The sequence below is a fragment of the Mandrillus leucophaeus genome, unplaced genomic scaffold (assembly GCF_000951045.1).
Source record: "Mandrillus leucophaeus isolate KB7577 unplaced genomic scaffold, Mleu.le_1.0 Scaffold346, whole genome shotgun sequence".
NCBI classification, from domain to species: domain Eukaryota; kingdom Metazoa; phylum Chordata; class Mammalia; order Primates; family Cercopithecidae; genus Mandrillus; species Mandrillus leucophaeus.
The window spans coordinates 110,549-123,011 of NW_012103654.1; the positions used below are offsets into that span (position 1 = coordinate 110,549).

The 12,463-nt window shown below is 33.3% G+C and overlaps 1 protein-coding gene across 4 annotated transcripts in view; it reads right to left on the reverse strand.

Annotated features, from left to right (window-relative positions):
• Positions 1-9,010: 9,010 nt before the first annotated feature.
• Positions 9,011-12,463, reverse strand: part of IL7 (interleukin 7) — a 70,371-nt gene continuing 66,918 nt past the window's right edge. For all 4 annotated transcript variants that reach the window (XM_011989069.1, XM_011989068.1, XM_011989067.1 and 1 more), the window contains one exon: positions 9,011-10,069. In XM_011989069.1, coding sequence (XP_011844459.1) covers positions 9,950-10,069 — 120 coding nt within the window. In that variant the 3' untranslated portion in view covers positions 9,011-9,949. The remainder of the gene's footprint in view (positions 10,070-12,463) is intronic.

Below are 12,463 nucleotides of genomic sequence, written 5' to 3' on the forward strand. Positions count from 1 at the left end.
TAGCCTTCTTTCAAGAGGTCCCACCAGGTTTTAAGGAAACATGCATTTTCTGTACATTTGAAGACAAGTTCTTCCACTTGAGCTGATACTGTAGATGTGACCTCAAGAAATTGGTTAATGAAAATACTGCATCTCTGATCTGCATCTCCACTTTCTCCAACAGGTCTACCATTCAGCCGTTGCTTGTGCTCAGACCTGGCCAGCCCAGACTCACTGGACATGTGAGGAAGATGCTGAAAGGCGTCTGAAGATGAGGGAGAAAAGGGAGGTTCTGGGGGCTGGTGAAGAAACCCGTAACTCCTCAAGGTCGGCCACGGGGAAGAGCTAGGAGAGCTCAGAATCCGACCAGCAAGAGAACATTTTAAAACAGTTTTTTTTTTTCTTTCTCTTTTTATCACCTATGATTTTAAGAGTCCAGGTAATACAAGTAAAGTTTTACTATATAGAGCATAGAATAAAAACAGTTGATCTAAATGTTTAAGAGGTATTTTGCCATGCTATTGTTAAGCTGGGGTGAATATATATTTACATTTCTGTATATCTACATATGTATGAAATATTTAGATCTGTTTTCATATATTTGCCTATTTAAAGCTTAATTTTAAAAAAAAGTTTTATTATTTTTCTTCTAATTATTGTCAAGGGGAACATTTTAAGAACTAGAAAGTTTTAAAAATATATATATTTTACTTATCTTCTCAAATGTATAATTCTTAGAGGGAAAACTCATATAAACTCTTCAAGAAACATCAGGAACTTTAAATTTTATTTTAAACATTAATTCCTTAACTGTGATTCACTTTGGAAACATACTATTCAATTAACTATTAATTTGAAAATTCAAAAATAGGTTTTTCCATACGTCTTACTATCAGTGAAATCAAAATGCATTTGAATAAGCAACTGGTATGCTAGAGCAGCTTTATACCCTCTCTGAGGCAGTCTATTCTCATGCCCTTCCCTTTTAGTAAACACTGTCATGTTTCTCCCTCTCATATCAGGAGAAAGACTGTTTCTCACTGATGTCATTACCAGAAAGCTATTTTCGAGGAGGAAGAGGTCTTACCACTTATTGGCTCAGGTACCATAATTTAAGTAGAAAACATTGGACAATATAAAACACTGCCCAACTCATGTCTACTAGTGAAAAATTATTTTGATTTGTGATTATTTCAAATCTAAATTATGTTTTTATCTGTAATGGGCATTTGTCATCATTATGGCTAGCGCCTTTTGAAAATCCTATGTTTGGCAAATTTTCCATGGTGAAAATCTCACTGCATCAAAATTGTATCTAGAATTTATAGTTTTCTATACTTTCTTACAGTGAGGGAGTATTCATGTGACTTGGGAACTACTGAACAGGCTTGGATTCTGAAACAAGTAATATGAAATGGTCACTGCAGCCTCCATTTCCTAATGAAGATGGTGGAGTTTAATGGAGAGACACTGAGCTTCTAAGGTAACTGTGGCAGAGCATCAAGAAGTGACACCCTTATTGCAACATGTGGCCTGTTCCCCATGGTAGCGTTTTAACTGACTGCCCTCCCCTCCAAGTTTGGAGGCTGTTCAGCCAGAAAGAGTGCCAAGTTTGTGATTATAACTTGGACATTGTTTCTGCCTGAACAGCCTCCAAACTTGACTATCTGGCTCTCCCGGAGATTCTGTGCATTTCCCAATAGCTTTTAGTTATTATTATTATTTTTTGCTTAAACTGACTAGACTGGGATCTGCTGTTTGCACTCAAAAACTCTTCAACAACCAAATTTGGTATAACTTGTACTTTCCTTTTACAGTGGCTGTAGTAATGGGGGATATGTCAAAACCATATTTTACTGGAAAGAATATTCAATATACTGAAACAAGACAGCTTCCTTAACCCAATCATAGTGTTAGATAACCACAAACTGAATTTAAGAAGTGTGCTTTGAGTATAATTATATGCATCTTGCAGGATGAATTTGAGGATTATCAGTAACCTGTATAAAATCTTTGCCACAATCTGTGACATTTAATAGGCCTCAGTAAATGTTATGAATTATTTATTACATAATGTTAGATATATGTGCATGTTAGATGTTGATCAAATATTTATTTTATTTAATTCCCACTTGGCACTATTTTAGGTGCAGTGAACAATGCAGTCAAAAATCTCTGTTTTTTGAATTCACATTCTAATATATGAAGATTGAAAATAAATATGTCAAGCAAGTGAATATGCTTCATATTAAATTCTGACAATACCATGGAGAAAAAGCATGGGACAGGGGGTTAGAAGGGAAATATGAGAGAGGGTGGAAGAGGGTTACAATTTTAGATAGGGTATTCAGGGATGATTTCATTGAAAAAGTGATATTTGAGCACAGACCTGAAAGAGGGGTGAGCCATTATTGTGTATCTTTTTTTGTTTACTATACTTGTTTCTTGAATTATTTTCCTTTAACATTTAGTGCTTTCTGTTAGGGTATTCAATATGATTGATATGTGCAAATGTACAAGAGAGGAAAGAGTATTTCATGAAAAGGGTTAAATAAGAGCACAGGCTCTGTGGTGGGAGCCCAGTGCCTCTGGAATGGTATGTGCGTGCAAAAGAGGAGAAAATTAGTCATGTAACTAGCCAGCCGGATTATGTATGCTTTAGAGGCCATTTGTATGACTTTGGCTTACTCAGAGTAAGATGGGAATAGGAGAGTGACCTGATCTGGCTTAAACATATAACCTGAATATATTTTTTAGCCCCTAAATTAGTGAGATATAAAAGCAAGAAAAAATACTTGTCTCCCATTCCTCCCTAAAGTGGTATTGATCAAACTAAGTATTCTTAGCACTCAGTTTTAAGAAAAGTATTATATGGTATATTGTAGAGTTGAAGCAAACTGAGACTTTCCTCCCTCACCTGAGTGTAAAACAAAATGATCAATTTCCGTAATAGTGCCCTCCTGTCCTCTAATCTCTCATCCTTAGTCCCACTCATTAGAAATAAAGCCCTATTTGTTATTGACTTAACTATTTTGTCTTGCTTAGGATGCAAAGATTAGTCATCAATTCTGGTTTCTTATTATAGTATCTAATGTTCATAAATTTACTTTTCATTGTCACTTCCTCATTCATCAATGTAAAATAATCTCAATAGAACTTTCATATACAAGGGACAGAGATCCTTTTAGTTACCTTGAGAAAAAGAGTTTGACAGAAGGTGCGTATGGATAAGAACTGGTCCTGAGAAAGGTCCTGAGACCATTAGGTCCTGAGAAAGCTCCAAGGACTGGTATATCTGTGGACCTCTATGCCTCTCTTAGTTCATCTGTCCATTCTCTGTTGCCTTCTTCACTGTGGTGTATCTTTTTTGCTTTCCTTTTCTTTCAGCTTGCCAGTGCCCAACTTAATTAAACTTTGCAACTTCTTCTCCTTTTCATTGTGATTTGGAGCAAATTCATGTGAATGTGGTTGTAATTCCTGGCATAGAGCATGTAAATCACCACATCTTTTCAAGCTGCATGACATATGTAATCTGTCTCTTATACACATCTAGATGTGTATAAGAGACAGTCTCTATATCATCAAAAGGTACTTTTAACAAAATTAAAAGAAAAATAATAGTGCAGAATCCTTTTCAGGTCATGTCGACATTCCAAGGAATGATTAACATATTTCAATAAAAAGTATTTGTTTACATTTTAAAAGTCAAACTAGAAAATTTGAAATTTGCTTGAAGTGGAAATGTAGAAATGTATCATAACTCTTTATGACTATTAATTTAGTGCTGAATTTCTTAATAGCAGTAGAGTGACAAACCCCTGAGAAATATGTATCCAAACCTTCTGATGAGGGGGCAATGGGTAATTTTAAAAGGCAAATTCAATATATCTATTATTTTTATAATACAAACATCAGAAAGTAAGTTGACACAATCTTGGCTGGGGGGCTATGCAGAAGATAAATTAAGAATTTTAAAAGTGAGATTTCATAAAGTTCTGTTTTCACAGAGGCAAGATTTCTATTTTGCAGATGTCATTACTATCTTTGTAGAAAATATCACTCCATAAACAACTAGAACTAATAAGTGAGTTTAATAATCCTGTATCCATAGGATATAAGAACAATATACAAAAGTGAGTCACTATTATATATCAGCTATGAATTCTGAATTTGAATATTACAATACAATTTGTAAAAGCAGACATGTGCATACAAACCCAAATAAATAGTCATGCATATATCTAACAAAATAGGTGTAGAATATGTATGCTGAAAACTATAAAACACTAAGGAAAGAATTCAAAGAAAAACTAAATAGAGAAATATACCATGTTCCTTAATCCCAAGGAATAACAGAGTACAAATGCCATTTCTCCCCCAATTTAATCTATAGTCTCCATGCAATCTCTGCTGATATTCCAACAAGCTTTTTTTTTTTTTTACTGATTTAATAGACTGATTCTAAAATGTATATAGAAAGGCAAAGCAACTAGAATAGCCAAAACAACTTTGAAAAATAAAAACTGGAGGACTCAAATGACCTAATTTCTAGAAATGTTATAAAGCCATAGTAATCAAAACTATGGTATTGGAGAAAGGATACATAGATCATCAGAACAGAGCAGAGCATCCATAAAATATGCACACATAAATATAGTCTACCAAAATTTACAATAGTGCAAAGACAATTCATTTGAGAAAGTAGTCTTTTCAACAAATGGTGATGATACAATTGGATGTCCATATGCATAAAATGAAACTTGATACACATTTTAAGTCTCGTACAAAAATAAGTCATGAACCTAAATGTAAAACATAAAACTACAACTTCTAGAGCAATGCTTTCAAGTGGGAGTAACTTTTGTCTCCCAGAGAAAATGTATAGAGACATTTTTGACTGTCAGTACTTGGGGGAGGAGTTCACTGGCATCTAGTGGGTGCAGACCAGGATGCCACGGAATATCCCACAATGCACAGCACAGTCACTGTCACACACACACAAATGCCACTTTCTAGTCTGGATAAATATACCATGGTTATGTAAGTATCCCGTTTTAGAGGAGCAGAAACTTGGTAAAGGGTATATGGGAATGCTTTGTACTCCCTTTGCAACTCTTCAGGGCAATAGACTATACTTCAAAGTCTAACATTTAATAATTTCCTAATTTATTTCTGTGAAGGCATCATGTACTGTAGCAGATGTATTCTGCTTTGATGTCTTGCAAAATCACTTTGATTCTTCAATTAAATTTATTAAATGTGTAAATATTGCCAGTCATGTATTATATGTTAAAAATTTGAGACCAATAAAATATTTTCAAATGTCTCCTCTTTGAAGAAGCTTTCCTGTTTCATCTAACCTAAAATACTACCTTTCTCCACCAATCTTTCTGATGTTCTCCCCATAGAACTTTTTTCTGACTGTTTTTCCTTTTCTAAGGTGTATGCTCCATGAAGGCAGGGCCTTTGTTGTACCTCCAGGGCCAGAACTGGCACACCAGAGATGGATACTATTTGTTGACTGAATGAATTATATGTTTTTTGTTGCATCTTCCCAGTAAGTGGTCTTTATTCAAACGTTGCAGCTTCAGTAAACCCCTATTTGGCTGTGAACAGATTAGTCTCAATCCTAGTATTTAATTTACCCCGAGTGAAAGTAACACCTTTCTCTTAAGCAGCAAGATGCATTAGTCTTTACAGTAAGATTTTTCATGGCAAAACAAAAACAAAAACAAATCCATTCTTTTTCTTCCCTTTCTTTAGCTCTGGGGATGCCAGGCAAGAAGGAGATGATGGGGTAGATAATGGTTACTTTGTAATTTTCTGGAAGATCATGCTGGTTCTACTAGAAGACTTTTACCTACTTGATTGGATGTTCTTCAAGCTGAACTCCTTCCATTTGTGATAGTATTTGGACCGTTTCCAGAATATGTTATAAGGTTTTCTTTCCAATTAAATTTTTAGGTTAAAGTTCTCATTTGAATCAGAAATATAAGAAAATTTGTTATAAGCCTTGAAGATAGAAATTGGCAAACATATGTCCCCCTCCCAGAGGTAACAGGTGGTAGGTTATTAAGAGTTACTTGTTGAGCTGAGCAGTGGAGACACACATGAAGGAATGATCAGTTTTGCCTGGGACGGCTTCAGAAAGAATGAGACACTTAGATTGAAGAAAAAGAATAAATCAGTAATCAACAATAAACAACTAAATTTTAATGTTGCCACTTACCTTAATTTTCTTCATGTAAAATGTGAATATGAAATTAGCTCACTTTTAGAACAGTAGCTGAAGTAACAATGACCTCTCCCCCATTTAGAAAATTGCTGCCTTATATAGAAAAATGCACTTCATTCTTACCACTTTTTATGTGAAGGATGCAAAGCAAACCCCAGATTATTCCCAAGACAAAATGATGATTTAGCACCTTTCTTAAATATTAACTTTATGGGTCTATGACTGCAAGTATTTTTATATGTAGACATAAAAAACTTTTAGAATTTGTAATTATCAATACACTTACTTATTTCATTGTCTTGTCCTATGATATTTCCATAGATTCTATTATTTGGTCAGAATGAAAGCTAAAAGATGTTTCGCAACAAATGAAATTTAGAAATCAAGGAAAATTCTGCCATATAATCCTGAATGCACCCAGAATGCATGGTGCTTTTGAGTACATAAAGTTGTTGGGCCATATTGTCCTAAATTAGTTATGTTTTGTGGTCCTATCATACCCATCTTTAAGTAAATTATATTTTATTGTAGAAATGTGTTTTCTTGATGATTTAAATGGATATTAATAACAGAATGACACAATGCAGTTCCCGTAGACTTGCTAACTATCGTATGTCTAGCTTTTCCCCTTGGGAACTGAAGGGAAGACAAAGATCATAATTATTTTAGGGTAGATAAAACATTTCAAATGAACAGATTATTTAAATTGTATTTAAGGTAAAGTACTAAGATGAATCTGGTCAAACAATAATGAATGATGCAGGCTTAAGTGCTATGAACAACTAAGGGAACATATATTAATATTATCTAGAATTATCATGGAAGTCATAGCAATTGAGGAAAAGGAATTGAGATGCCCCTTGGACCTTAAGCAAGACTGGCGTAGAATTCGCAACATCATTCTAAGCAGTAAGAACATGATGAATGAAGACTGCAAGTACAGAACACCATAAAGATTATCTGACCTATAATACAAGATACGTGTTTCTAGAGAAATATTTATATGGCATGGTAGGGTTGACAAAATGTCCTTCTTAAGTTGACTGTCAGTGAAAGTATGGCCTAAAGCAAATAAACTTTTCTAGTTCAGGTTTCCCATGGATCAATTTTAAGAAAATTATCTTAATCCTGAAAAGAGTATTTCCTTCAGCATATTACATGAAACCCTGTTTTAAAATACTTTTAACCAAAACCCTTTGTATAAAGCAGGATTCTCCTTGCTGTTATATTAGCTTTAATTCTATGAATTATATTAACCTTGTCTTAGATTAGGGTTTTTTAATGTAAAAATATGTTATATAATCAAATAAGTTTTAGAAATGCTATATCACTATTAATTTTTTTTCACAGCTACATGAATGAGTTTTCAGAGCCTTTAATATACTTACACGAATTGTGAACCTCCAAGAGAAAATTTAACTCACATAAAAAATAAGTATCTTCCCTCCTTATTTTTTTTTCTTTTTGTAGCAATGACAAGGATTAGCATTTCTTGGGACAAACTTTAGAAAATTCTGACTTAAAACATCTACATATATATTTAAAAGAAAATATTTATTGAGGTAAGTCTCTAATTTTGGAGTAGATATACTTATACTCTCCCAAATCATTATTAGCCAACCTATCTTGCTAGTGGATAGGAAACAAAGATAGGAAATGCAACTATAAGTGTATGGGTAATTTTTCCAAACGTTTGGCACACAGTACAAGCTGAATACACTGTTTGAGTCCGATTTTCTCAAAAATTCAAATCTATAACAAGTGACAGAAACCAAGGAAGAAAATTTTAATAATGTTTTTAAACAAGCATTTAAAAAATATTGACCCTTATTTTGCCACAATCTCAGGGAGAATATATTTTTTTAACACTGTTAGGGAACATTATAGATAGCCTTGAAGGAAACATTTTCAAGGATAGTTTGAAGAGTTTACCTTTAGAAATGTAAATTTCCTCATTTATCTAACTAATGGTTTACCAATAGCTCCAGTAATCAGGGTAGAGATACACCACATGGTTGACCATGTTTTATGATGGAGGGAGCATAGCCTACTTAGAAAAGTCCATCTGAAGAAAGAAAGCTTGGTGAAGAGTCATTTGCTTCTAAAAAGAGTTAGTCAACTCATCTTTCTGGAGTTAACAGTGATAACCAAACAGAAAAAAATACTTGACTCAAAGTCCTGTTAATGAGGCAGTTCAGTAAATTGTACGGAAGTGTATACAATTCTATACAGCTTTCGCACCAGTGAAGGTGAAATGTCATATGGGTCAGGGAAAGTGAGAGAAGGCAGGAAGGTGTTACCAACACACACTGAGGGTGTCACCAGAGCATCCTCTGTAGATCAAATAAAGCCCATCAGCACGTAACTAGATGGTGATGAGGCTGAGAAAGAGCGTGAAGGATGTGAGTTCAGTGCAATGCAAACTGACAGCTATTTGTGGAGTTTGGCCTGCTTAGAATAGTATTTCCATTTCCCTTTATCAGTGAATGAAGACTGCAGACATTTCCAAACAGGTTTCTTTTAAAAGACTAAAATTTAACATAGAAGGTACTGTCTCATGTTGATTGTTGATAATAGGCTATTAAAGGTCATACATTCAATGAAAGCAGAAAATCAAAGAGCAGTGTAGTATTAAAAATCACAGCACACCAACATGGCACAAGTATACATATGTAACAAACCTGCACGTTATGCACATGTACCCTAGAACTTAAAGTATAATAATAATAAAAAATAAATTTAAAAAAATCTCGTCTTAAAAATTCTGTTGAGATTTATTAACTGAATCTGGCAGTGTTAATACATAGCTCATTTATTTTATCAAAGGAGAAATGTTATCCAAAGTAAGCAATTTGTAATACTGTATGAAAATATTTTATATACAGATATAGTGTCAAAATTAAATACACATATTTCATTAATTAAAAGGTAAATATATATTATTATCTTAAAAATATACCTCCCAAATTACAAAGTTACTTAGATAAGTTATAATCTATATAAATGACAAAGTAACTCATTACTAAGGTTTAACATCCTTAGACTAGGTGAATTTATTTTTATTTTATTTTATTTTTTGAAATTATCCTTTTTTCATGTCAAAACATTTGCTATACCATTTATTGAAGGTACTGTGTTACACATTCATGATTAATTCAATCTCTTGAAATCTCTTTTAGGTATCTTGGACCTTATTATGCTGTTGCTTACTTAGGTATATGACTCTCTTATTCTCATGGGCATTATCCATATATCATTGTTAACCCTAAAACATCTCCAGCACAGAAGATGACAATTTTCACTCTAAATACAGTATAATAGATTCATAGTGAACCATAAAATTATTTTGACAGCAAAGCAATGTCAATTTTGAATCTTTGAAACCATTATATACTTCATAGATTTAATGTCTGGAAATATTTAAACAGGCTTAAAAAGTATTATTGCAACTGATACCTTACATGGATTGTCTTACAAAAATCAGTACAGAATTATACTGATTGATATATGTTCACATATGTAAGAAATAGTTTGTTGACTGGAGCATTCAGTTTCCATTGTTTGTATCCATCTTCTAGTAATACAGTATGCATTTCTCAATTGCTCTAATCCGTTTTGACCATGGTGCATTCAGTAACTTCTAGGAAGCATTCCACTCTGAAAAACTGCATAAGCAGATAGATTCTTGGAGGCTGCAACTAAAGTTCATGTTTCTATATTGCCACTCCATATTTTTCAGTGTTCTTTAGTGCCCATCAAAATTTTATTCCAACAAGTTTTTATCTTTTGTAGTAGTCTCTTTAGGAAACATGAGTCATTCAGTTTTTTCTGTTCCTTTAAAGATTTATTTTCTTCCTAGAGAATAGAGTTTTAAAAGTTTAAACTTCACATCTTTACAAAAATATATATTTTAAAATACTCAATTTTTCATCATATTACTTTATGCTGAAAAACTGGTGTAATGAAAAGGTAGAATTTTGTGTGACATTTTAAAGATGATGGTTTCTAACTACCCTTGTGATAAATGACACGTAGAAAATTCAAAGTTGGTGTGATTAAAGATTTAGGATTCTCCAAAGAGCTATATCAGCTGACCGCCAGTTTCACAGTTTAACAGTGACATAATATACTGTTTAGAATTTCATGAGAAAGGTAATTGTAGATTACTCAGTTGAGTTTCTTTAATGTAGAAAAATGTATTTTTAATGGGAAGAATAATCAACATCGAAAATACTCAGATTAAAATACTCAGATTATTTTGCCAAAGATAATTAATAAGGATATAGCTGATGGAGCTTATACCCTAAGGTCTACTCCAACAATTAACTTCACTGGAATATGTCAGATGCCTGCCTCATAAGCTAGGTTTTAGCACCTGACAAGAATCTTAAAAAGGGCTACGTGTACAACCTATAGGAAGAAAGAGATACTTGGCATGAACAGACATACAAAGGAGTAACTCCGTATAGACTCAGTTATATTTCTCTGAGTTCTCTGACCTGTGAGAATGGGAATACTGCAGGGTAGAGTAATTCTTCACTTAGACAACTACTAGTTAATCACAAATATAAAGCATACTAGTGACTTTTTACTCCTTCCTAGACCAGGAGGTAATATCAGTTGTTTGTTTTACACTCTTTACAATTGAGCCCAGACTTGAGGGTTAAAATCAACATAGTGTTTTCAACAATCACTGCTAAGTAAATGGATGTGCAAACAATATAAAAACTATTATAACTAGTTATTACAACTAGTTATTCAGTAACTAGATAATTTAGATAACAGGTTATTGGGTATTCTCTTAGTCATGTATTGTGCTCAGTGTTTTACATAATTTACTTCATTTTATTTGCTTAATCATCTTATGAACTGGATGATTTGAACTCATTTCACAGATGCAAAAACTGATCTGCAGGAAGATAAATAAGCTACTACCATATATGTCAAGTAAATATAATAACTGAATCTTGAGCTCCTCTGTCCTATATTTAATTTGGCCACAAATTCAGATCTCTTTTTGTCATGTGTTAGTAACACTAGCACATACTTTTTAAAGAATACATTTCAAAGATTAAACAACAGATCTCAAAGGGAAATATAAAGGCAAACTTTTCATATTATTTTCAATAAGGGGTCCTGGACAATTTTTTAAAGTACAAGTTGAAGTTGACTTGCCTAAGCAGATTTGAAATATATAGATGTGAAAATTTCATACTTTTCCTCGGACACTGAGAATAAGCATTCACTAAAAAGTAAAAAACAGGGAATCTTGGTTTTACCACTGCATCCTGGGAAAATAGTTGTTTTCTTTTCTTGTCTTTTTTGTTTTGTTTTGTTTTTTGGTTTTTGTTTTGAGATGGAGTCCCACTCTATTGCCCAGGCTAGAGTGCAGTGGCACGATCTTGGCTCACTACAAACTCCGTCTCCTGGGTTCAAGCGTTTCTCCTGCCTCAGCCTCCTGAGTAGCTGGGACTACATGCGTGCACCATGCCCAGCTAACTTTTGTATTTTTAGTAGAGACGGGGTTTCGCCATGTTGGCCAGGATGGTCTTGATCTTTCCACCTCGTGACTCGCCCACCTCGGACTCCCAAAGTGCTGGGATTACAGGTGTGAGCCACCGCACCCATCCTTTCTTTTCTAAATTTCCTTTCCAAATTATCTTAGTTGAAAGCCTTCAGGGTGTTTATATTGTTTTTATCTCCTGTATTAATTTCAGATGTTCCACTTTGCATGGAATCCGTAGAGTTTCCTAAATCTGAGTATACAGGCTCACTTTGCTTTTCTGAAAAGAATAAGGAATTTCCATGTTGCCACATAGCTATTGGTCAAATAATGGAAATGTAAAAGAAGAATCCATCACTTTTATGAACCAGGTGTGCTCATTTTTCCATGCCTCAACCTAATTAATATCTATATCATTTTAAAGTTTAGTCAGATCCAGCTAAGTATTCTGCCTTATTAAGTCATTCATAAAAATTTTCCATATTATTGTATAATTTATCTAATAATATCTAGTAGTATATGTATAAATATATGTTTATATGCTATTACATATTATACTGTACAATCTACAATAATAAAAGAGGTATAAGATAAGTCCTTATTGTTTAATTTTTATTTCTTTACAAACTAACAGGGATGGCTTTTTTTCTTCATGTATTTTTCATCTAGTTTATTTTCTCCTATATAAATTATTTATTTCTTTTACCTACTAGCTACAATATTTTAATGTTGCTGCTTCTAAAAAA